We start from the raw sequence: 25,938 nt of genomic DNA, 5'->3' as shown, positions 1-25,938 counted from the left end.
TCTTAGCATAACCACCTCTTCTATCACGCTTATTGCATAATTTCTGAACACAGCACCTATTTTCCTGTGTAGAGAATCCTGGTTGGAACAAAGGCAGACTCTTGGGCTATTGATTTTCTTCTTTTTTTTTTTTTTTATAATTCTTCTCCCTTTTTGCTTTTATTTCTTGAAGAACGTAAAGGATCGTGGTCAGAGAGGAGGAATTCCAGTATTGTTGGGAGGCGTTCGTTAGAGAGAACCACGAGTGGGGATGAGGCTTGCAATCTGAGCAGTTTTAGACCAGCTACTCTGACAGTGACAAACTTCTTTAAACAGGTATTGTATGAAGCTGTTTAATTAAAGAGTTGCTCCTTGGACAGAGTGATTTGATCATGTGAAGTCAGTTTAGACCTGAGTGATTAATTTGTGATGTTTTCAATGCATGGAGTGTCTGTTCCCTGATCACACGATGTCTTTGAGCAGCATGCAGTGGGTTTATTATATCATGTGGTTAATTCTGGGGGTCCATTGGTGGATTCTTTCATGAAAGTTACTGTGGGTAATTGCTTAATGGAATTTGGATTATTAGCTAGTTTTGACTTGAATGATAAGACATCGTTATGGCATAGTGACTCCAACTAATAGAACTGGGTCTCTCCAGGAGAACACTGGTTTATTTTGCTCCAGGTGTTTTCTAACATGGTAAAATCCCTGCCTGGTCTTTTGTTAAATGCTATTTGGAAAAGTGCTTATAGAAGAACGTTCACAAACCTGAGGATAATATCTTTGGGTTAGTACGTGTCAAAAAGTATTCCAGATACTTCTAGTCCAGGAGTTGCATAGCCTTCATCATGATGGTCATTGGACTCCTTTGGTTTCGTTGGGTGATAGACAATCCACTGAAACATCATCAGTTTCATCAGAACCAAGTTCATCAATGTGGTTTGAGATTGGCATCAGGTTGGCCACATCCAGGGATACCTGAGAAAGCAAAGCGTGTCACTTTGATGCTGCTTTGCTGAGTGGCAGCTCTCCTGAGCCACAGCTTGGGATTTTCCTGAGAAGCATTAAAACCCACTGTTAAACATAATAAAATTTTTAGTTAAGCTTAGAAAATGGCTTCAGCCCATTGATTTTTGCTAAGATTTGCTTAATGCCACATCTGGTTAAGGAAAATCGTTACTTCAATGTCACCTTTGTGACATTGTGTTTAAAAAGGGATTTACTATTGTAGAACTAGCTACTTTTTGGACTGATTTCTCAATCATTGGGAATACAAAGATGTAGGTTCCATATACTGAAAGTTGGTTGAACTCTCTCTTTTTCCCTTTCTGATTGTTTTGGTTCCATGCCACTTTCACTGTGGGTAGCCATCCAAAGTCTGCTCTTAAATAAGTAGTGTAAACAAGGAGAAATGTCACCAAGGGCATTGAGTTACACTGGTGCAAACCAGGGAAGTGGAGGGCTACTCATGCCTCTGGTGCTCTGTGCTATCCTGAAACTCAGTATGACTGGAATTGAGCTCTGTCAATGGTACCCCTGGGGTCTCGGTGACAGCAGCACAGGAAGTACCTTTCACTTGGGGTGTTGATAAAATCCAGTTGTGAAACATAGGCACCCAACATGTAGGAAGTGAGAAGTAATACACAGCAGTTTAAACCTGGTCACTAAGATACTAATGCTTTAAAAAAGCCTTTAATTATTTCCATTGTTGAGGTTGCTTTCACTTGACAGCTTTCAAACAGCTTCTTTTATTAATTTGTCCTTTAAAAATTGCATAATGTTGATTGGAGATTTTAAGCTTGATTATTTTTTATCTTCCCTTTATTTTCTTCCATTGAGTACTGAGCGTTTTTCTCCTTCCATTTGCTTCTTTTTTGTGACTTATTACTGTTGTGATCAGATATCTTCTGCTTTTTGGATACTTATAGGGTGGCAGAGGTACATTTTCTATAATTAACAAAGTTCTGAGCTACCACCATGTGGCACAAGTAAAGCTGACAACAGGCTCCTCCTACTTCCCACCGTTTCTTAACACTTCTGTGAAGTGAGGCTCTTTTAGACTCATACCCAAGAAAAGGCAGAGAAGGAACAGGGATTGCTACTTGAATGACGGATACATTTTCAAACTTATTATCCTTGCTAAAAAGTGGGTATTTGGGGGGAATCTTCTAACAGCCGTTTTCAGTTTGGGAAAAGATAATATTGATGGGGAGAGAAAAGGTTTTCAATTAGAAGTTCCTGCAGCTGTCATGATGATTAATAAGGGAAAAAGGAAGGGAAAAGGATGGAGAAATGAACTGTAATTTAGCATGTTAATGTTAACACCTTGTTCTGGAAAGGTACATTTTGATATCGGGGGAATACTGATACATCTAATACCTGCACTATTAGATGGTTTATTCATTCTCTCACAATCCTGACGTGTTGTGTAGATAACTGTTTTCTTGCTAACATCCCACAGGAGGGTGATCGCCTGAGTGATGATGATCTGTACAAGTTCCTTGTTGACATGAAGCGGCCATCATCAGTGCTGCGGAGACTGAGACCTATCACAGGTATTGAATGAGGTCTTTCTGGCTCACGTGCATTTGGTTAGTCCTTCCCTGTAGCCACCCAGTTCTTATAAATCAGCAGCTGAAAAAAACCCTAAAAAGCCCTTGTCAGCAATCCCTGGTAGACCATGAACACTGAAGATGGCATTTTGGCAGGTATTTCACTGGTCTGTGTGCACATGCAACTCCTGTCACACTGAGAGTAGTATCTGTGAGGTGAGGATGCAAGCCCCAAAGCCCTAAACCCATCAGGGGCTGAGGAGCCTTTGTAAAATACCACTGAGTAAAATGCCACTCTCTAGCTGAGGGATCTCTTTCCTGGCTCCCACTTGGTTAATAGGAACAGACTCCACCTCTGTTTGAGAAAGGGAAATTGAAATGCTGGCACACCAGCAGTGAAACGGGCCCCTGACCTGTGCTATTTCTGACAATATTTACTTAACCTGTTCTTAAAAACCTCCAGTGACAGCAATCCTACCTCTTCCTCAGTTCATCTCTTCCAGCACTCAGCTGTCCTTGGAGTGAGGTTAGGTATTAAGAAAACTTTGCAAAATTACCTTGCTGCAAATTAATCTGATGATGGTCTGGCATGCCCTCAGGGCAGTTATCTCAGCCTTTCAAGTACTTGAATACTGTTATTAGTTCACTCTTATCCACCTCTGTTTTGTAGCCTAACCTATCTCAGGGGTTTTGCTGTCCTTCCTCAAAGGCTGTGATTTTAAAATAGCCTGTTACCCTCTGGCAGAGTTTCTGTAATCTGTCCATGCTTTTCTTCAAGCTCTAAACTGGCCACACTACTCCCCTGAAGCCCCCATGCCAAGTAAAGCAGACAAATTTGCAATGTTTTACCCACGACACTGCACTAATACATCTTAGAATGGTTGTAGCTTTCGTCTGGACATTGGTTTATTGTCACTGCTGTCACCCAGCCCTTTTCTACAGAGCTGATGCATGCCAATTATGTGTTTGTCTTCTCAATTCAAATCCTTTGCTCTTCTTTATGTTTCATCTTAGTCATCTGATGCCACTTCTCCTACTGTCCTGGCTTCCTGTTGTTTACAATGATTCCAGTGCCATCCACCAGCAATAAATGTGGTGTCAGTGCTGTCACCTGACTGGCCAAGGAAAATACTCAGCAGTCTCAGTGCAGATCAGCTTTCAGCAACTTCTGATGTATCCCTGCAGTTTGATAGGCAATATTACTGATGAGACAAGGGGTGATGGGTTCAAACTAAAGCAGGGGAATTTCAGGTTAGATCTAAGGAGGAAGTTCTTTACTGTGAGGGTGCTGAGGCACTGGCACAGGGTGCCAAGTGGTAAATGCTCCATCCCTGTCAGTGTTCAAGACCAGTTTGGACCTTGGGCAACACGGTTTAGTGTGAGGTGTCTCTGCCCATGGCAGGGGGGTTGGAACTGGATGATCTTAAGGTCCTTTCCACCCCAAACTATTCTGTGATTCTGTTGTTTTTAGCAATAGTTGGGCCTCACAGTAGCATTATCTAGACTGTATTTCCCCAACTTGCCTATGAGAACAACAATTGGGACTTGTTAAGATCCATCTTTTCCATTGGTTCTCATTATCTGGTATCCCAGTTGCCCTAGATACCAGTTTGATTCACTTTTGTTTTTAACGCTTTAGGCGTATAATTTTTCACTGTGTTTTTAACAAATCCACATTGGCTGTAATTTATAACTTTATTTATTTATGAAAATAATATATAGGATATTAACCTGAAAAAACAAGGCATGAAAATGCTTTTTGGCCTAAATTCTATTCGTTGTAATGAAACCATTTTCTTCTTGCAGCTCAATTAAAGATAGACATCTCTCCAGCTCCAGAGAATCCTCATTACTGCCTGACTCCAGAGTTGCTTCAAGTCAAACTCTACCCAGACAGCCGAGTTAGACCTACAAGAGAAATCCTGGAGTTCCCTGCCAGGGACGTCTATGTTCCAAACACCACATACAGGTCAGGATTTTGAAATACCTTGCACATTTCAGGGCCTAAGACTGGCAAGTCTGGAAATTCCTCCCTTATCATCAGGTTTGTTGCAAAACTTGCTGTATCAGTTGCTTTGCTGTGCCAGAGGCACAAAAAGGGTCTGCATTGACACAGCAGAAAATGCACAGATGTGAAGGGACAAATATGTTTGCCTAAAACCTGGCTGTGACCACGAGCATGGGAGTGGTTTCTCAATTTAATTTCACAGTGAAATTTAGCTGAATTCTCATCAGTTTTATGGAGGTTTTTTTCTTGGCTGTGTGCTGAAATCATTCTCTTACTGTTTTAGTACTTTCTGACACTTTCAGTGACTTCTTTCTTTAAAGAGAAGGATAGAAATGAAGAAGATGCCTAATCCCTTTGTTCGTATTTCCTTTTTGACTTAAAAGCAGTTTCTTTATTTACAATGCTTGAAAAAAAGTCTTCTGAAGACCTGGAAGATAAGAAATTTTATCTGAAAGGGGCTTATAAGGATGCTGGGAGGGACTCTTCGTTAGGGACTGCAGTGATAGAACAACAGGTAATGGGTTAAAACTTAAACAGGGGAAGTTTAGATTGGATCTAAGGAAGAAGTTCTTTACTGTGAGGATGGTGTGGCACTGGTATGGGTTGCCCAGGGAGGTTGTGAATGCTCCATCACTGGCAGTTCAAGGCCAGATTGGACAGAGCCTTGGGTGACCTGATTTAGTGTGAGGTGTCCTTGCTCATGGCAGGGAGGCTGGAACTGGATGATCTTAAGGTGCTTTCCAGCCCTAACTATTGTATGATTTTATTATTTTTCTAAAGTATCTTGGAAAACAGTAACCCTTCTATAACTAAGCCCAGGCAGGAAGCAGATTTCATTATGTACCACTATTCGTTTAAAGCTTTTTCAGAGTATCTTTGAAGACGGTACATGTCCGGGTGGAATTGTCTTCTTCAGCTGAGTAATTTCGGCAATTTACTCACCAAATCTGTTACTTCTTATTGTAAAAGTTAGATAAATACAAACCAGTTTTATGTAAAGCTGTCGTGATTTAAATGCAGTCAGTAACTCAGACCCATGCAGCCTGCTCGCTCACTCCCCCCTTCCTTCCCCTGGCTCCCAGAGGGACAGGGAGGAGAATCAAAAGAATGTAACTCTCATAATACAAAAGAATGTAAGATAAGAACAGTCCAGTAACTAAAATATAACACAAAACACTACCACCAATAATAATAGTGATAAGGGAAATAACAAGGGAAGAGAATACAGTACCACCCATCCATACCCAGCCCGACTGAGCAGTGAACCAGCCCTTCTGGGTAACTCAGTTTACCTCCTGGGCATGACATGCTGTGGCATGGAATACCCCTTTGGTCAGTTTGGGTCAGGTGTCCTGTCTCTGCTTCCTCCCGCCTTCCCCTCCTCCCTGGCAGAGCAAAGTCCTTGGTTGGAGCAAACATTTGAGCAGTAACTAAAACCATCGGTGTTATCAGCGCTGTTCCCAGGGCGAAAGTCAAAACACAGCACTGCACCAGCTACTAAGAAGGAGAAAAAATGACTGCTACTGCTGAAGCCAGGACAAAAGCAAAGCTTACAAGAAAGAGTTTAGTCAGGTTCCGTATCTCATGTCTTTTTAAAAGCTTTATTTATTGTCTTTGATTTCTTTGATGTATATTTATTGTTAGAGGTTTGACAGGTACTTAAACATTACAACACACTGGTACAAATAAGCAGCACTCTGTCATCTCTTCTTTGTATTAAATCCATGAGAAGGAAAAGTAGTCTTGCAGTTTTTCTGTAACTGGCACGTTCTACACACAGTTGTTTCACTCTTAAATTACAGTTTAAAACCATTTTCTGTATAGTTGCAAATGCTGAGGTAAAAAAATCCATACTGTACAAGGGTTAGGTAAGATATACAAGTTAGGTAAGATACACAAGTCAATATGACTCAGTGTAACTGCAGAATTGGGGTCTTTGTCAGTCAACAGTTCCATGGCCATCCATCCACAAGCATGTCAATAGTCCTTCTGCTTTACAGTATTCTGCAGCTGAAGTTAAACAAATGTGAATGTGTTCCAGGATCAGGAGTCCAACACTGTCACCTTGGTTGTGCCTTCAGGGTTTGTTGGTTGATAGTGTGGACTCCATTGGAGTTGCCCCACGGGCAGTTGTTCTCTGTTTGAAAAGTGTTTTGTTGTGTGCTCACTTGGTCTTTCGTTTTATTTCTTAGTTAGGTGTGCTAAAAGATCAGAAAAGGATGGCTCTGATTCCGTTTCAGACAAGAAGAAAAGATCTCTCACTCATTTTAGCAGGCTTTGAAGCTTGGCTGTTAAGTAGTTCTTCACAGTGTGGTATCTGAAAGTTTGCTCTATGTGTGTGTACACATCTATAGCTGCACAATACAGTGCTTCAATGAAGATTGGCCTGAGTTACACTGCTGAAAACTTGTCTGGAAACACACAGAATAGTAAAATGGGGAATTGCCCCTCTTTCGTTTGCTCATGGAAACATTCCACAGTAACATGAACCAAACATCAAATTTTGATACCTTCTGAAACAAGATTTCTTCCCTATCGATTTATATCTAAACGTCTTCCAAAGCATTTTGCCAGCCCTTCATTTCCTGAAATGCTTTGTTCCCTTCTGCACAACCCAGAAACAAATGCAGCAGCCTGAAAACCCGTTCCTCCAAGCAATAATATCTAATACACGAATAGGTGGTTGATTCCCAGGTGTTAAGAGTTTCATCCAATGGAGGTAAAAGCTCCATGAAAGTTACAGCACATTGACCCTGGGGCTCACCAAACCTACTGTAAGACCATCACAAATGCCTCAGGTTTATGTATTGGAGAATACACCATACAGCGTATGGATTTAGACATACATCTGTTATTAAACATAACATGAACTCCTTTGTAGTAATGTTCAGCGTGTATGTTCTGGATTAAATTACATTGGGTTGAGTAAAGTCAAAACTCTTTAGATCTGTTGGGTGTATCATTATTTTGGTTGACTTTAGCAAGTAGTATCTTCCTTTCTTAGGCTTCCAGTATAAGCCTTTCCTTCTGTCTAGTCTTCCTCTTGACCTTGGTGTGACGTATTTCCCATTCAGATTGGTTTCCTCACATTCATTGTGCCACCAGCCTCCTAAGGAAAAATATTGTAATGTCAGTTGTGCTCTGACATAACTGTGCTCAGCTCCTGTTTCAACGTGAATCTTCCAGCAAGAGGGACAGCTACCCAGTCTACCCAAACAAAATGGTTCTTGTAGCTATACCCACTTACACTTGCAAATTGAGGGCCAATACAAAGATGCTGTGCTCCCTGTTATTGCCTGTTCATGTCAAAGTAGTGATGCAGAGAAAACTGCACACACAAATGCTACCACTGAATTGGGACATTGAAGAAGTTAGCTCCATGCTTCCATGTTTCATATGACCCTCCACAACTGACTTTCTGATTTGCTGGTATTTGTCTCAGGTACAAATAGTTAAATCTCTGCATCTGCAAGAGGCTGAAGTAAGCAAAAGAGCCTTAAGTAAGCAAATTCTCTTTTTTATGGGCTGGTGTTCTTAATCACAAGCTTAAATCATAAGCCCAGTTACGCTTGCAAAGGACTGGCAGCAACTCTGTGCTCAGAAAGAAAGTTTAGCACTTTGGAAGTCATTGGCCATCTGTTTTATGGTCACTGGAGCCAAGTAATGCTCTCGACATTGTTTCAGACAATAACAATTTTCAAGCTTAGAATGACGTACAGAATGTTTGTTGCATGAAGAGGATGTCTGGAGGGCAATTCTGTATTCTCTGGTTTAATCATTTAATTGCTTTTTCAATTGTTTGCTTTTTGCTATAAACTAGAAAAGCATAAAAGCTTCAGAAAATCAAAGAATTAGGACTCCTTTAACCAAATTAACTTTAAGGAGAAGTATCTTCAGCCTTGCATCTCTCTTGCTCTTTTGAGGCTGATTATACTGGGTGTACTTCACAAACAGCTAAAATCTGCCTTTGAATGGAAACTCATCATAGAATCCTAGAATGGTTTGGGTTGGAAGGGACCTTAAAGCTCATCCAGTTCTAACCCCCTGCCACAGGCACGGACACCTTCCACTAGAGCAGCTTGCTCCAAGCCCCATCTAACCATCGTTCTTAACTTTTGGGTTACAGTTAAAATTGAGTTATGGGTCAAGTTTGTCTTCTGTTTTTATCGCAAGGAGGGGTTAAACTATCTGACCCAACCTAGGGCTGCCACACCAGACCAGGCATCAGTGGAAGAACTGGTTTTTACTTTATAGCTTAGAGTCTCATCCTGGGGTTTTATTTCAACTGGTGCTGCTAGTTCTGTTTCTGATGGTGATCCTTTGCACAGCCTCACTATGCTGTAGTTTTACCTATCTATAAAACAGAAAGATGATGCCTCGTTGTAGGACCCTGCTGTCTGCTAACAAAAACCATCTTTAAGTGGAAAGGTGCTGCTGCCCTCTCTCTATTTAAAGCCAGGCTAGTATCAGTAACTACCCACTAAAGCATTCTACCCACAACCATCCTTCATATAGCAAAGCAACTCCCATGTTAATATACCCAGCATACTGATACCTAGGTAGTTTTCTGGGCAGTTGAAGTCATTTGTGGTGTTTGCTTCATGGTCTGCAGTTGAGAACCGCAGTTCTGTCTGCTCCGGCAGGGCATTGGGGATGCTCCCAAACATCCGTGAAAGCTGGAGGGTGTAGTCTGTTTCGGGGCCTCCCAAACTGAATGCATACTCAATGTAACGTTTATTATCTTTCCAGTCCTGCAGCTCAATCCGTAAGATGTAGTCTGCTTGCTTAGTAATGGAATAGGTCTTGTTGAGGCCGAGCCAGAATTCCTCTGCAAAGTTGTAAATAGATGCTGTTAATATGGGAGTAGACATGAACCCCCATGGTTTGCATATTTCTAACCCATGCTTGAGCTGATTCACCTTTAGAATATCAGTATATGAAAATATGTGTTCAAATAAGCTGTGGAATGTCAGAATCAAGAGATGTCAGAGGGGAGCATCAGGGGACAGAAGTCACCACGCAGACCATTAGAAGGGAAGGGGTTATGTGCTAAACTTTCCCTAAACCCCTTATTGCTCACACTGCTGTTGAATTTGTTTTTGCAGATAACCTGTGGGTAGTAGGTGTGAAAATGTAGTATTTAAAGGGATTTATTCATCGCTTTAATTAAATCAATAATTTGAGTCTTGGGGACTGTTGATCTTTTCAGAGGTCTCCTGCTACATTCTTTCTGTTTACTTCTCCCTAATTGCACACCAGTGATCAATAAAGGCAAGAGATATAAATGAAGTGGAGCTTCTCTCTTAACTTTTCCACCTCTTATGAAACTCTAGCAGGGAGCTCAAGACAATTAAAACATGTGTAATTGCAACTGTGTGACGAATGAAGGAAATGACATACATAAAACCTAATTGTAATTGTTGTAGTTCTTAAGGAAGGAGCTGCAGAGCTGAACCGAGGTTTCGATACCCTTGTGTACGAAGTGAATTTAACTTGAGCATTTTCCTTTTGCTAGAATTCTTGATAATTGGTGCAATTAGTTTCATAAATTATATTCATTAAGTAGCTTATCAGTGCTGCAAGTATCAGTGCACAATGGGTAATTGCCACATGTAGAAATAGTGTAGCTGAATGAGAGTGCTGTACATACAGGTGGCATTTAAAGCAACATAAGACAAGATGACTGAGTAAAATACTCCCACAATTAACAGATTAGGAGCAGCCTGTTGTATTTTATCATCTCAGACTATGCAGCACAGAGCTGAGTAGGACATAGCTGAGAGTGATGACACTGAAAAGATGTGGCTTCTTGTTGGTGCAGTATGTGGGAATTCATTGGAGGCCAATCAAGGGGCATTCAGTATGATCAAACTATGCAGGCAAAAGTCTCCCTCAGTTGTGAGCTGCTGTCTCAAAATGTGGGAAAGGCTGAGATGGAGCAGCTCCTTATTGTAAAAGAGGTGGAAGTAAGTCAATACTGCTGCCCACATTGGTGAGGTTTTGGTCTTAGCCGTGCCTAGAAATTCAGACTGTTGTCTAACCAAAAGTAGACTCATTGTGTGAGAAAAATAGGGAAGATACTCTGGACAGGGAGGCTGTTGGGCAGCAGTTGGTGCTCCAGATTCTTCGGAGTTGATGATTAACAGGGAAACGTGGGTGTTTCCTCACCCTATCCAGCCACGGAGGGGATTGGCCACTGCACAGAGACACTGGAGGTGTTTGTGCAGGGGAGCACACACAGCTTTAGGTGCTTTTGAGGTTGGTTTGCCATGTGGTGGTTTTAAAGGGAAGCAGGGTTGCCAAAAGGTTGAGAGAAGGCAGTGACAGCAACTTGCTGAGGTTTTGCACTTGTCTCTTATTTTAAAGGCTTTGGGAAGTGCTTTTATAAATAGTATAATATTGATAATTAAAATACCATTTAAAGCATTCTGGCTTTGGTTTGGCAGAAGTTTCTAAATGCATTTTGAAGTGCATTGTTCAGAGTTTTACTGAGTTACATTTTCTGGTAAGCATTTTCTGGTGTTCTAATTAGGTAAACTGCTCATGTTTGGTGTTTGGTTTTGCCTGCTTTCATGTGAACACATTTCAGTAAGAAGATTCAGCTTCTTGAATCAACTGATGCAAAGAAAAGACACCAAAAAAGGGTATTTTTACCATTGAGGTCACCAAAGCCGTTTGTGTAGGCATCCCAGGTTTGGTTGAAATCTAGTGATCCATCCACTCTCTTCTGGATTACAGTCCAGGAACTGCCTGCAAATGAGAAGGGGAAGTAAGTCCCAAGCCTGGCCTAAGTGTTTAAAGATTAGAGAGTAGATGGAAAGTAACTGAGAGCATCAGCTGCTGACCTACAGACTGCATTGCTGGAGCTGCACTTATGTGAGCTCACTCTCTACCAGAGAATAAGCAAATGGGTTTGCATTGAAGGTAGCTCTGTATGAATCCCACTTACTCTTCATTTTGCAAAAGACATGAGTGCGCATGTAATGAGCTACACAGCCTTTAGGCTGTACAGAGAGCAGATGTTTGACTCACAGAATCATAGAATCCTGGAATGGTTTGAGTTGGAATGGACATTAAAGCTCATCCAGTTCCAACCCTCCTGCAATGGGCAGGGACACCTTCCACTAGAGCAGGTTGCTCAAAGCCCTGTCCAAGCTGGCCTTGTCCTTATTAACTGTCCATGAGTGCTCTTGGGTGCTCCAAATTTGAGGTAGAATGAGTTAGCTTAAATCTTCATGGAAGAAGTTCAAGTGGGCACAGCCGAGCAGAACATGCGGCTGTTGGAGCCCCTCTGGACTCCTCTGCCACACTCATGGTAACTTAGCTCACTGGACTTACTTTGTTAAGCTGACTTAACTGGGCTCCATTTGTTTGTTAGGGCTGAGAAACACAGACATAGAGAGAATGATAAAAAAGACATGAAAAGTTGCAGACATTTGGTCAGATTGCCAGGCTCATAGTGCTTGACTGAAGCAAGGCAACTCCATAGAAGGTATGAAGTGTTGGAGGCTGTGTCCATGATGTGGTTGCAGTAGGGTCTTTCTCCTAACCAGGTCATTACACTCTAGTTTTACCAGTTTCAGTAAATGTAATCAAAGGAGCTTTTTGCACAGGGCAGTCCCATGTCTTTCTGTTTAAACGTCCAGACAAATCACATGGCCCTGCCATGGTTGCATCAGCGTGTTCCCAGGCTATCCAGGTACCCGTGGCCAAGGGACCATGCAGGGAGGCTGGGCAGAACACGCACAGGACAGCACTGTGTGGTGCTGCATTGCAGGGTTTACAAAAGAGCAAACAGTGAGCTGGCCAAGTGATGTGTTATCTCTGAGTAGTGGCAAAAGGAACGGAGAAACGGGTTTCTTACAAAGATAGAGCTTGGGTTGGTGCTGTGCCTCCTGGTCCATGACAATTCTGGATATGTATGATACATATCTACTGACTCACCCAGACATGATGCAGGAATCCTGTCTCCAGGGCTCACCTCTTTAGTCTGGTGAATCTTAAGTCTCAAGCAGTGAGCTTTGTTAATGAAACAAATTTTTACTAAGGTATTTACTAATTACTGTTTGCTTTGATTTGGAAATCTATTCATGGTTGTGATATAATGGCATTTATAATTGCCATTTTCATTATCTATAGCTGAAGGTGCTTGGGTTTTTTAAATACATTTAATTTATATCACATGATTGAAAGTCCTTGCCTCTTTATAAACAAGAGGTGAAAATTAGATTATTTCTAGCACAGGTGTCTTACCAAATTTCATTTCACAGTAGACATCGAAAGCTTCGGAGCCATTGGGCTTAATACTGTAGACACCACTGGACCGCGTGCCGCTCTTGTAAAGTGCACTGCAGTCAGGAATGGTACCTAGGAAAGCAAAGAGCAGACAATCACAAATCTTGGTTTGGATGTGGGAAGTTGTCATCCAGCTTTGTAACTTCAGTGTCTGTACAGAATAGAGCCAAAATAACAACCTGAACCATCTTTCTGGTAATTCCATTTTACAGTAAATGTCATGAAATGGACAAACTGCTTTGGGCTTGGTGATGCAGCTGCCAAGTTGTAGTAGGTTGAACATACATTAGTCAAGGTTTCAATTTAGATAATTCTGGAAAGTTTGTAAGAACTAAGACTAAACTCTGGCAAATGGTCTTTCCTGCCTCTTGTAATGTTCCCAATAAATACCATTCGCATTGCTGCAGTTCAAAAATGCCTTTCAACTTCAAAGAAAGCTCTTCCAAGGCTTATAATTAGCCACTGTGAAGTAAATTAGTTCTCTGTTCATGCTCTCCAAGACAGGCATTGGCAGTGCCGGAAGTGACTCTAAAAGCATGATCTCAGCATGTGTTTACAGGAGGTGAATGGAAGAGAAGGACTGAGGACAGGATTACTGCATTACTGGATGTTATTCCATGTCACCCCAGAGATGTACATGTATACTGGGGCTAAGCAGATGATGGCATTTTTCCCAAAGCAGGAACTCTAGCTCCATCCCAGAGCACTGTATGTAACCGAAGTCTTTTGCTTTTAGTCCTTGACTGTTAATACCCAACACAAGATGTTCATAGAGCATGCTGTAAATACAGTGTGTTGCATAGTCACGTCTAAGAGAGAAGGTCTCACCATCAGAGCTGTATGTTACAGCCGTGGCGTTGCTCACAGGGACGGGGGTGTCCTCTGGTTCTGTGAGCTCCTCCACAAAGGAGTTCTCTGCGTGTTCCTGGAGCTCAATGTGGTTTAGCTGAAAGAACCATAATTACAGGCTGTTAATTTCCCAAGGCTCTGAAATGATGAGATTCATGTATCAAGCCAAACAATGTCCTGCAGAGAGTAATTTTCCTTGTGAATGTAATCCTTTAGAACACCCAACTTACAACATAAAAATAACTTTAGGACCACACTGGTGGATTTCAGTCACACGAATGCCACTGCTCAAACAAGGTAGGATTCATGAGGCAAGTAAATGACCCATTCTCACGAGATGCCCCTTAATGGGCAAACAGGTTTAACTTATTTCCTCAGGTGACACCACTTAGACAAATAATACCAACATCTAAAGAGCACAGAATCCACAGTTCCTTAGGCTGAAATGCATTTTCTTTTTATAGCCTCCTCTTAGGAATAAATTAAATATGAGCATGTCAGTTATACCCAGCGTTATGGTGACACATGTTGGACTGCAGAACGTGGCTCTCTATTGGAGTGAATATTGGTAAAGAAGAAAGAGGTAGAAGACCACTGGGAAAACAGTGATAGGGTAGATAAAACAGAAAAGAAGTAGTCAGAAAACACTGTTGCTAGACAGCATTTCAGATCTGTGTTCTTGGTCATCATGTGCTCTCGCCATAGCCCCTGGCTTGGCAGCACAGCAGTCTCTCACCCGAAAAGGTACCTCTGTGTGGTCAAAATTGCTTATACTCTCCTCTACACCACCCAGCTGTGAACAAGAGGGATGGCTGACCAGAATGAATGGTCAGGCCATTGACTCATTTAATGTTACGAGAGATGACAAGTTCTGGAAAGAGAAACAGAGATGGTTCTGGTACCTTGTCCTCCAGCTCCAGTATTTGGTTGTGCTGTCTGTCGAGTTCTAAGTGCTGGTCCTCTACAACTTTGAGAAGCTGCTTTATGTCATTGTCCTGCTGCTCCACGAAAGCCTGAGGACAGGAGGAAGGTTGTGGTTAAAAGCAGCAGAAGACATTCACAGTGCTGCTGGCTCCATAGCTGTTGTCATGGGGCCAGTGTTGAGAGGCATAAATCATTTAGCATTGCCTTTCCTTTTCCAAAGGGTTGCCTGCTTTGCCCCTTAAGGGATGAATTTGTCTCTGAAGCAAACACCCATTTTTTAAGACAAACTGCTGGCAGCTTTGTAGAACTTCATTGTTGTTCCTTTTTTCCTTCAATTTTCATGTCCAAAACAATTTTGTTCTATGAAGTTGGCCCTTGATTCAAACTAGATCTATGCCACTGATCAAAACAGGGAACAGTTCCCAGCATTTAAGGTATTAGCTTGGGATTTGGGAGATCTGGATTCATCGTTCTGCTTTGACACAAACATCCAGTATTTTCTCGCACAAGTTGCTTAGCCTTTTATACTTCTGCAAAATACAGTTAACACTTCCTTTTCCATAGGAAGCCTTATACCCCCCGAAATACTTGCATCTGTTGACATTAAGCGTGCTGACACTTGCAAGGTTCTTTGTCCTGGAGGTCATAAAGGTAATATAGATGTCCCTCTTTAAAGGTTTAACCTTCCTGCTTTTATACTAAGCAGACAGTTCCTAGTGCATTGATTTGTAATGAGGTGATGACATACAAACCTATGGGCTTGGAAATCACATCATTTTCCTGATTGCAAAAATTTTTTACCATTATTATTACAGAATTTCTTTAAAGTGACTTGCAAAAGAATAGTGGAAAAGATAGAGAGACCTGTTAGCTCACTGGGGAGTTTTACTGCAAAATAATATGTCTGATGAAGACACTGATTCATACAAGACTATTGCAGTGATTTATTTCTCAAAATACACAGTAGTACTACAGTGAGGAGGAAGATAAAACATGAGCTTCTATTGCATAACTCCCACTAATAGCATTACAGTTTACTTTGGCTCTGGGTGTCAGGGGCTTTCACAACTCTACTTACTTTGAGTGAAGAAATTTCCTTTGTCTCTTCCATCGAAGGCTGGGTGATGGCCAGTTTAGTGACTTTGTCTTCCAGTCCCCATACTTTCTCTTGCAGCTGGATTTTGTTTTGTATGAGGTCTTCAATCTTCAAATTCATCTCCTGGGAGAGATTCTTTATCTCTTCATTGTTGATTTGCAGTCTGGCCGTAGTTTGTCTGAGCTGTTCTTCTTCTTCTTTGATTTCACTCGTTTGCAGTGAGAGCTCATAAAAGGACCTATCAAAAATGTAAAGTTTTTCAAAGATGTCATTCATCTGCCCCTTTGTCTTATGGACAAAGTCTTTAAGACCATGCCCAAGCTCAAGGAGTCCATTGGCTAAGATTCGAACATCATCTAACATGGCAAATCTTGATCTTGTCTCGGGTGATAAAGCAGGATCAAAGGAGGAAGAATCCTTTTCAGCTCCAGCTGAAAGAGGAAGTGGGGCAATGAGTAGAAAGACTAGAATGGTATTCATCTTTCCTGCTCCTGGTACTCTTTGGTTGTTCAGGATGCAGAGACTTTTCCTGCTAAGAGTTTTTGCTGTGCGACTGTTCTGGGTTGAAGAATTTGATCTATTTATACACCTCTTCATTTCAGAAGAGGCAAACCAATGGTTTGATCATTAAACTGTGTGTGTTTGAACGAATGTAACCCCTCTGGAGTGCAGGTTGATATCTGGGAAGATAAAACTGAGAGACGGGCATGTTGCTGATTAAGGTGGTTCTGAACTTTTCCATCTGCCAGACCTTCTGTTATAAAATGTATTGATGGCATAGTGGTTTTCACACAATGCTTTTTAATAGATTAATTTTGGGTCATAATCTTGATAAGGGCCTAAATTGCTTCTTGTTTGTGTTGTATGATTCCTTTTATTGCCTTGGGAGCATAAAAGGATTTACTATACTTAAGAGCACTGGATGCTGTATTTCAGGTTGTGCAGCTCCTTGATAAGCTGTGGAAGGGCAGAATATTCCCAGATGATTCACACAACTTGATTCGCACCTTGTGCCATTTTCTGATGTAACTCATTGTGCTGCAGTGGATTTACTTGTCATGTAGTTCAGATTAAGTGAGAAAGAGGGAATTAGGTCCAGAGATTGCCTGGATGTGACTCTACTATGTTAAGGTTTGTGCAGTAAGTTACACCATATAAAACTTACTTTTTAAGAGCTGTTTTCCAGAGGTAGGTGAGATAAATAATAACTCACATTTCTCACCTTACCATTCTTCTTACTGTTTAAGATTCACACTACATAAAGCAAGCCCACAAGTAATCTCCAGTAAATGTTCTGTTCTGCAGTGGGTCTCTGCAAGGAGGCATGTATGTTTTTCAAGCAGTATTGCAGTATGAATGAAAAGTATTTTTCTTTCTGGAATCACTCTTAGCAATCCAAAAAACCAAAATCAATCCCTGCATAATATAGTCTGCACTTTGGAGAGCTTTCAGGGTTTTGCTAGATTCTTTTATAGTTAGTTAATTCTTCCCCTGGACTCGTTGTTGTTGATGTACATATGCACATGTGATATGCAAGCATCAAGAGGAAAATAATTGAAGTTGTTAAACTGTGCCTCAAAGGGTTGATAATACACAGGTAACTCTCCACCCATAATTAAATAGTGTGAAAGTTCTTTAGATCTCCAGTTATTGATGGAGAATATTTTATACCAGGATGATTGATATCAGACCTAACAAAGTATATGCATAAAGCATGGAAAACCAGCAGGAGGGTGTTGCACATCAAGCCCTGCACTGGGGAAAATAGAGCTTCGTTCAAAGGCAGTCTTCTGGTGTAGAGTGGAAGCAAATGTGGGAATTGTCCTTCAATACAAGCAATAATCACTATTCTATACCAGGGAGCAGCACTGCATTTTCTGCTCTGCCCCATAAACAATGCAGTAATTTCTCATCTTGCAGTGTTTCCAGTGCAGCAGACAGTTTTGAAGTTCCTTGTATGCTGCTGAGGCCAAACACCAAGAATTATCTTGTAGGGAATAAACTTGTGAAGGCAAAGGGTTAAGTAAGATTTTCCTTTTTCTGCTCTATTTCGGATGTTTGTGAAATCACAGCACCATAAAGGCTGTGACCAGTCAGGGATTGCCTCTCACGTATAACTCTAAAACACTTGAGCCAAGCAGCAAAGTGCTCATCCAGAAATCCCTGGGCCCTGAGAGTTTTGAGGATTCTGGCCCAAGATCCCAGCTCTGGCTGCTCTATGCGAACAGTCAGGAAACGGAAGGTCAAGGATGGCTCTGTGCCCTGGTGCATGGGGCTGCCAGGGATTGAGCAGGCTTTGCCTCGGTTGATTTGCAGGTTGTTGTCAAGCAGCTCTTCAACTGGTTTAGCTGGACAGTCCTTTTGCCTTTCAGGACAAACTGAAGATTGATGAAGGGACCCGAGATATCCGAACAGGTACATTCAGATACTGCAGTGCTCACCTGGTTCTGTTCAATTCTCTGCAGCCTGGATTAGATCAGGTCAGAAATGTGCACACTCAAGATGCAGTAAGAATGGCTCTTGCCAAGTAAATGCTTGTTGGGCTCTCTGTTGATGACTCTTGTAAACCCACAGTTAGCTGAGCCTAGCCTGGATCTGCTCTCTGTCAGCAGAACAAATGGTAGAGAAGAATGATTTGCTTAATGACTTGTTGGAGCCTGGAAAGCTATAGACAAGCAAGGAGTTTGGTTATGGGCTGTTCATTATAGTGCCTGTGCATCCATTTGCTACCCTTTATTTTGCACTGAATATTTGGTGCAATGATGAAATCGTGGTAGCCCCTTCATTTCTAAAGCAGCGTAGGTCAGTCGTTGGAGACTGGCTGGTTGAACACACTCAGGATGTGAGTGCCAAGAGGTGAGTGAAGTGCTAAGATCTCTTGAGCAGCTTTGTTGTTTTGCATAGGGAAATGAGAGGGAGTTAGGACTGTGCATGGTTTTCTTCTCTGATGCTTAGAGATACAGCAGCCCACAGCCACCAGTGACTGTGCTTGAGCTTCTCACAGGTTGAAAGCTGTGCGCTTACTTACCTGTGTTATTCTGTGTTGGGAGTTTAGATTCAGGTTTATTATGGTTGATGCTGCTTGTTCAGTGGCTAAGTATTACGTTGATATTGGCCAGTGAGGAGTCTGCTGTATTCCTAAATCAGGTGCTTCTCAGCAGTATTGAGATGAGGTGGGTAGGTGTGTTATCAAATGGAACAAAGCAAAAGTATTCTGATGATGCAGTTTGGAAGCTCAGCCTGCATAAGAGACACAGAATTAAACCGGGACATCTGCTAAAATGAAACACAGTTTAGTCTTTTTGTTCCTGCCTTTTTATCAGCCCTTTATTTTAACCCCACGTGCAAAAGTCTGGTAACCATTGTATTAATTCTTAATTTTATTGTGATAACGAGTGTTTGTCATGATTAATTCTTGTATCTGCATGGCATAGGGCTTTACTCTAGAGATCTGCCTTTGACAACATTGACTGCTTTCGCAAGGGATGTCCATGAGAAGCTGTTCAGTGGAAGGCTTTCATGCCTTATTAAAATACGCATTTTTTTCAGATTAGTTTCTAAAGAAACTCATCAAATCACTGCTTACGCATCCTGCTAAAAATCCATTAGGAAAGGTGTTAGAACGGTTAGGGTTATTCATGGGACAGTGGTCATCCTAGGGTGTTTGCACCGAGTCATCTTTCCTGCAGCATTTGGTAATATCAATGGGAATGTATGAAGAGCTGTTCAGATGAGTTAAAAACAAAAGGCATGTGCAGCATCTGAACAGCATTTACAGCACTTACATTGTACCTTTGTGTGGAGTTGTTAGGGTTCTTAACACTTCAACTCTGAAAGGTTTGGTACTTTGAATGGTAGACTGAGATACATAATACCTGATAACCCTATTAAACACCTGCAGTGTTTAAAAGAGTGAGATAAGCAATAAGCTTGTGCTTTCGAAGGATTTGTGTTTTCTGCAGGGAAACTCAATGGAGTTTCACTTTAGGTATGGTTTTCATCTGGGCCTAGCACTGCTCTATTATAGCAAACAACATCCAGCCTCTGGTATATGATTTTGGGCTGCAAAACTTGAAGAACTGGTTGCAAAATTAGAAAAAAAGTGTAGACTTTCTGTATTCTACTTCAGAGTGTTTGAATGACCTTGGTTTTACAGTATTTTAAATGAATAATTTTCTGTTGTTTTAGCTATTTCTTGTATTTCCATATTAATGGCAGTGCCAAGAAAGTCAGGCAGTGATAAGCTCACTACAAAATGCCACCCTTAGATGTCACAGCAGTCACAGAGCCCATAAGCAAAGCAGGACACAGGAAAGCAGAGGGGAGAAAACCTTCTGGTATGATTAAACCGCAAGATTCAGGGGCTGTAGAAACCCTAAGGGGAGAATCCTGCCTCAGGGAGCTGTTAGCCCAGTCAAGAGAAGATGTATGTAACAAACACGATCCTGAAGATCTTTCCTGCACTTGGGTGACCCAGATTAAATGGGCTTTAAATGATTTTTATAGTAGGAATAAAGCAAAGAAAAAGGTCTCTGGGTTTTACTGAAAAGGGAAATTTTCATAATAGTTAGACATTCCCTCCAAGAATTAGGATCAGCTCTTAATGTTTTAACACCTTTATGAAGGAGGCTGCAAAATGGCTGCAATCACGCTACATAAATATTTAGAGGAGGGCCTGGTGCCGTTATTTCCATGGCTTGGGAAGCCTTTGCACTTTAGCAATTCATTTTATGAAAGTAAAAGTACTTTTGAGATCTGTTTGAGATAATAGGATAAGCTTTGCATATTTTTTACATAGTGTTTTAATAAAAGCTCCAGACACAAGGCCTTGGGTTTAAAGCTTCTGGCTGAAACTTTTATTGATAGGAATCTGTGACTCTTTATCATCAAGATGTAGCAGTTACCTGGAAGGGTAAGGACCGGTGGCCCTTCAGTTCAATTGGTGTATGCTTAGTATGGTTGTTGGCATTGCAGTGTTATCGTCATGGTCAATCCCTTCTCCTCCCTTTATCCCTTCTGTAGTCAATTCTCTATGCTAATTTGAGACCTCCCCATAGTGTTTGGCCCACCAGAAAGTTGCTCTCTCCTCTTGATTCCTACTGCTTCTTAGTAATATGCATCTGGGGCTGTCTTCCCTTGATTTCTGAAGACAACATTCAGTGCCATGCCACTTACTTTGTGTGCTCTCAGCCCAGAAAACAACCGTATCCTGGGCTGCATCAAAAGGAGCGTGACCAGCAGGTCGAAGGAGATGATCCTGCCCCTCTACTCTGCTCTCGTGAGACCTCACCTGGAGCATTGTGTGCAGTTCTGGTGTCCTCAACATAAAAAGGACATGGAACTGTTGGAACAAGTCCAGAGGAGGCCATGAGGATGCTCAGGGGACTGGAGCACCTCCCATATGAAGATCGGCTGAGAAAGTTGGGGCTGTTCAGCCTGGAGAAGAGAAGGCTGCATGGAGACCTCAGAGCAGCCTTCCAGTATCTGAAGGGGGCCTATAGGGATGCTGCGGAGGGACTCTTCATTAGGGACTGTAGTGGTAGGACAAGGGGTAATGGGTTAAAACTTTAGCAGGGGAAGTTTAGATTGGATATAAGGAGGAAATTCTTTCCTGTTAGGGTGGTGAGGCACTGGAATGGGTTGCCCAGGGAGGTTGTGAATGCTCCATCCCTGACAGTGTTCAAGGCCAGGTTGGATGAGGCCTTGGGTGCCATGGTTTAGTGTGAGGTGGCCCTACCCATGCAGGGGATTTGGAACTGGATGATCTTAAAGTCCTTTCCAACCCAAACCATTCTATGATTGTATAAGCAACATGAGCTTCTTCCAAATGAAAAGTCCTCTGAGCCTTTCACATGACAAAGGCTTGAAGGGCAGTGGATGGGGGAGCATCCTGTACATTTTTGCTGTTACGAATGCGGCCAAAGCCCTGCCTGGTGTGTAACAGCAGGTGTAACTTCTGCTGCTGTAGGTCTCTTTCTAAAGTGGCATCACGGTGGTGAAATGTCTCCTTTGCTTCCAGCAGGCAAACCCAAGCAGGAGAGGTGGTAGAAGAACTTCAAGCTTGGTTTAGGTTCATCTCTGCTATTCAGTGTAAATCAGTCCTAAGACTGCCTTTAATATAGTGATCCTGTAGCCTGGCTTCCAAATACATTAAATCCTTCTCTTAAGCACTAATAATACTTAATAAAAGTTTTATGAGCAATGTACATTTTAGAGTAAATTTTCATATCCATTTTCATTTTAAAAAGAACATCAAGGAGCAAATGTATTCATGCCAGAACTAAGTAATTTAGTAGAGTCACAGAAACCGCACAGGCCCCCTCTGAAATAGTAAGAGCGCATTGATTAGCCAAAGTGACCAATAGGGATGGGATTCAAAACTTAATTCACCATGAAGGACTTGAAAGGAAAGACATTCCCACATGCCAGCTAAGCATATTCCTTTGCCTGAAGGGGTGGAAAAGAGCCTGGCTTCATAAGGCTGTCCTGTACAGCTGTCTGGAGCTGTACAGCTGGATTGCTCTGTGTAGGTGCTGACCTTTTTTCTTGGGAGACTCTTAGAGGATTCCTTGGGACCAGCATTATCACAGAATCATGGAATGGTTTGTGTTGGAAGGGACCCCAAAGCTCACCCAGTCCCAACCCCTGCCACGGGCAGGGACCCCTTCCACTAGAGCAGCTTGCTCCAAGCCCCTGTGTCCAAGCTGGCCTTGAGCACTGCCAGGGATGGGGCAGCCACAGCTTCTCTGGGCACCCTGTGCCAGCGCCTCAGCACCTCACAGGGAAGAGCTTCTGCCTAAGAGCTCAGCTCAGTCTGTGCCATTTCCAACAGCTTAGGACAGCTCAGCTTTCCAGCCTCCTCTGCAGGAGAGTGACCTGCTGCTCGCCCAGCACAGGAGTGTTGGGTACCCTAAAAAGGCACCAGATGTCTTCAAGGAGCAACCAAATTCTTGCCTTCCTGACACTCAAAACCAGTCCTTGTTCTCCGTCTGCTGTTGCCAGCACTCTGTAGCAGCTTTATTGTGCTTAAATGTTGTCCTGCTGTGCTCCTCGCTTCAGTTTTCTGTGCCCATCTGTTGTCTGTTGTCTCTCTGGGACGAGGAACTGTTGGAAACAACTTACAAATTATGTTCAGATTCACTGAATAGTCCCTGGAGGAGGATAGAGGGGAAAGGAACTTCTTTTTCCTACTACCTTACAAGGTACAAGGCTTGTTACAGAGCTGGTTGCTTTAGTGTTTGGGCAAAACACAGTATGCAGATCTCTTACCCTCAGCAGATGCAATGCAGTAACATGAATCTCTCACAGAACCATTGGGCTGCCAGGTAGCCTGAGTTGAGCATCCCTTTTGGTTCCGCTTTGTTTGGGTGCTATAGGAGCCAGGGTATCCGAGGGGGAATGATGCTTCTCTGGTGAGCAAGGCTGTGTGGGAGATGGATTGGATTTTTCCAGGCTGACTTTTAAAAGACGTGCTATACTTCATACACTTTTACTTGTTTTGGGCAAAAGAAGGTGTATTTCCTTTGAATAATGGTCTGTTGAGTAGAATAGTTCAGGTGCTTGTCTTTTTTGTCTTTAAAAGGACATATGAGGGACTTTCTGCAGGTACATATTACTTGGCCATACACAGGTGGGGGCTTGTCGTGGACAGTTTTGCTGCCAGCGTATGAATCCAACCTGCACTTTGTTGGCAGGGATGCAGCAGGGCTAAAAGGATGGCAAATACTGCAGAATTTGCATCTTGTCACTGTTGTGTTTCAAGTAATCGTAGACTTGGAGACACGGAGCTGGAAGGGGCCTCCAAAATGTGCCCTTTCCCTAGGGAAGGATGAAGCTGTCTATAAACCTATGAGGAGGGGTGTCTGCCTCACCTGTCTTCAAACTACCAGTGAGTGTCCACCATTAAATGTGAGTCATTGCAAGGATTGCATGGCCGCTAAAGCTACAGGTATCTGTTTAGTTTAATCTGCTTCCAGAGGAGAGGTATAATCTCAAGTCATCACGATGTAAGGAGATTCTAAAAGAAAGAAGAAAAGGACAGGTCACAACAGAGAAGGGGTTTAACAGGAAGAAGCCACTCTATGTTGAACGAATAAACACTTCAGTGCTCTTCTCTTCATGTGTTTTCTTTCCACTTGAACGTATTAGATTGCAGAAACACTGGTAAATTTGTAGATGTATTTTTCAAGTACCCTTATGAACAGGAACTGTTTCACAATATGATGGCAGTAAAAATACTATGACTTTTGAAGTCTAAAATAAAGGGTCATCATCAAATTTTTTGTGTGGGTCTGCACTTATATTGAAGAGAAGACCATCTGGCTAATGGAAAATGCCAAACCCTTTACTTTGTTTCCATAGAGGTTTAAATAACATTAATAAAGGTGGGAATACTCTCATTCTCAGACAGGGACGCTCACTCAGTGCCTTTGTCTTTTGCAGGAATCTGCTTTATGTCTATCCCCAGAGCCTTAACTTTGCCAACCGCCAAGGATCTGCCAGGAATATCACTGTAAAAGTCCAGTTCATGTATGGAGAGGACCCAAGCAATGCTATGCCGGTGGGTGAAGTACTCTGTGCTCTGTGTGAATGCTGCATGCCAATACAGCAGAGTACACATTGCAGTAGTAAAATTCCTGTGTTAAAGAAATACATGGTTATTTTGAAATACATTTGAAAATACATTCAGAGGAATATGAAATTACAGTATTTCAGAACAGAGTTCCTTTGTATAGAGTTTGCAAAGTAACAAAGTAGTAGCTAATATTTTAACTTAAAACGTTTGCAGTGAACACCCTTGTGTTTGGAACAGCCTCTTCGCTTCCATGACAAAAAAGTTAGAGGTAATAGTTATCCTTGAGTTCAGGGCCAGAAGTGATGAGCACTTGGTGAAGATCTGCATAGGAGTGGTGCCGTTTATCACCTCTTCAGCCATATCTGTGTGCCTGGGTAACTGGGATTAGTAAAGTTGTGAACTCTTCAGTGATGAAGTAAAACGTTGCATGGAAGTGAAGGAGTACAAGCAGATGTAACTGTCCAGAGCAGTACAGACTAGTAAATAGAGCTGTAAATGTGTCTGTGGGATTATGGAATAAATTACTGGTTTTACAGGGGGATTTCTATGAGTTTCTTTCTATTTTGCAGGTCATCTTTGGCAAATCTAGCTGTCCTGAGTTTTCCAAAGAAGCATACACAGCTGTAGTGTACCACAACAGGTAAAGCATGTGACAGTTTGAGGAAGGCCGTGACCCCATACGGGTAGTGTGATTCCACCCAAAGGAAGTTTTACCAGTGTGGAAGTGGAGTAACCCCCCAGTGTCTCTGTTAATTATTAGTCACCCAGTGACTATGTAGGTGGCACTCACAACAACTGCAGTGTCAGTTGATTCTCTTGTTAGGGTTTTGCCATGAATAGGAGCCAGAGTCTTTGTTTGCTCTGGTACAAATCACCATTGTGTCGGAGCTGTGATCCCAAGCACACAGCCCAACTCAGCAGATAATCTAAGTATAACCTTCAAGTTAGAAGTCACAAAGATTTATGTTATAAAGTCCATGATAGCATGGGCTTTGTTGTTTTGTTGGAACCTTTTAGACTTAGGTTACAAATTGGAAGTACTTGGTCTGGAAAATAATTTCATGGGGTAAGCAGTGCTGAATCTGGCTTTAGCATGTTGACAGTCTTTGCAGTTGAACCAGGGAGAGATGAACCAGGGGGAGAATCCTGTCCTGCAGGCTGAGGGTTGTGGCAGTGCCTGTGTGGGGTGGGGGCTGCAACTTTTGGGGACTGTAACTGCATATACAAGGTTTTTCCAGTCCTTGATGATCAGAAAGTGAAGCTTTTATCCCTTGGGATGGCCCATATACTTCCTTCCCCTAAGATACTTCAAAAACACACTGTTTGTATTGATGGTGACTCAGTTAAGGGTCTGGTCTTTGCACAGATCGCCTGATTTTCATGAGGAAATCAAGATTAAGCTTCCAGCCACTCTAACCGATCACCACCACCTGCTTTTTACTTTCTACCATGTGAGTTGTCAGCAAAAACAAAACACTCCCCTGGAGACTCCAGTTGGGTACACCGTGAGTATCTTTCAGTCTTTGTTTCTCAGCACAGGATATGGTCATAGTGCATGTGTTTGCAGTTGGTTGAACATCACTGTCAACTCATACACTATTACAGAGTTTGAGAATTTGACAGTCAAGCCTGCCATATTCAAGAATGCCTTAAGAAG

At 42.1% G+C, this 25,938-nt stretch overlaps 2 protein-coding genes across 17 annotated transcripts in view; one reads left to right on the top strand and one right to left on the bottom strand.

Moving 5' to 3' along the window:
• Nucleotides 1-25,938, top strand: part of DOCK7 (dedicator of cytokinesis 7) — a 108,292-nt gene that overhangs the window by 38,775 nt on the left and 43,579 nt on the right. For all 16 annotated transcript variants that reach the window (XM_061353451.1, XM_061353450.1, XM_061353447.1 and 13 more), the window contains exons 12-17: nucleotides 173-315; nucleotides 2,444-2,537; nucleotides 4,341-4,503; nucleotides 24,149-24,266; nucleotides 24,851-24,921; nucleotides 25,648-25,786. In XM_061353451.1, coding sequence (XP_061209435.1) covers nucleotides 173-315; nucleotides 2,444-2,537; nucleotides 4,341-4,503; nucleotides 24,149-24,266; nucleotides 24,851-24,921; nucleotides 25,648-25,786 — 728 coding nt within the window. The remainder of the gene's footprint in view (nucleotides 1-172; nucleotides 316-2,443; nucleotides 2,538-4,340; nucleotides 4,504-24,148; nucleotides 24,267-24,850; nucleotides 24,922-25,647; nucleotides 25,787-25,938) is intronic.
• Nucleotides 6,128-16,278, bottom strand: ANGPTL3 (angiopoietin like 3). The gene is made up of 7 exons (XM_061353435.1): nucleotides 15,689-16,278; nucleotides 14,589-14,699; nucleotides 13,666-13,783; nucleotides 12,796-12,909; nucleotides 11,197-11,292; nucleotides 9,098-9,370; nucleotides 6,128-7,651 (listed from the first exon to the last, which is right to left on the bottom strand). The coding sequence occupies exons 1-7, from the start codon at nucleotides 16,184-16,186 to the stop codon at nucleotides 7,449-7,451; spliced, it is 1,413 nt and encodes a 470-aa protein (XP_061209419.1). The 5' UTR covers nucleotides 16,187-16,278; the 3' UTR covers nucleotides 6,128-7,448.

Source organism: Neopsephotus bourkii, unplaced genomic scaffold (assembly GCF_033783945.1).
Source record: "Neopsephotus bourkii isolate Nb327-2 ecotype Australia unplaced genomic scaffold, CSIRO-AGI_Nbou_v1 NB_673, whole genome shotgun sequence".
Taxonomy (NCBI): Eukaryota; Metazoa; Chordata; class Aves; order Psittaciformes; family Psittacidae; genus Neopsephotus; species Neopsephotus bourkii.
This window is presented reverse-complemented; position numbering and strand designations above follow the sequence as displayed.

Coding starts and splice junctions, on each gene's coding strand:
- ANGPTL3 (XM_061353435.1), bottom strand. CDS start 16,186: ATGAATACCATTCTAGTCTTTCTACTCATTGCCCCACTTCCTCTTTCA. Junction 14,700..15,688: donor AGGAAATTTCTTCACTCAAA/GTAAGTAGAGTT, acceptor TCCTGTCCTCAG/GCTTTCGTGGAGCAGCAGGA. Junction 13,784..14,588: donor TACTGGAGCTGGAGGACAAG/GTACCAGAACCA, acceptor TGGTTCTTTCAG/CTAAACCACATTGAGCTCCA.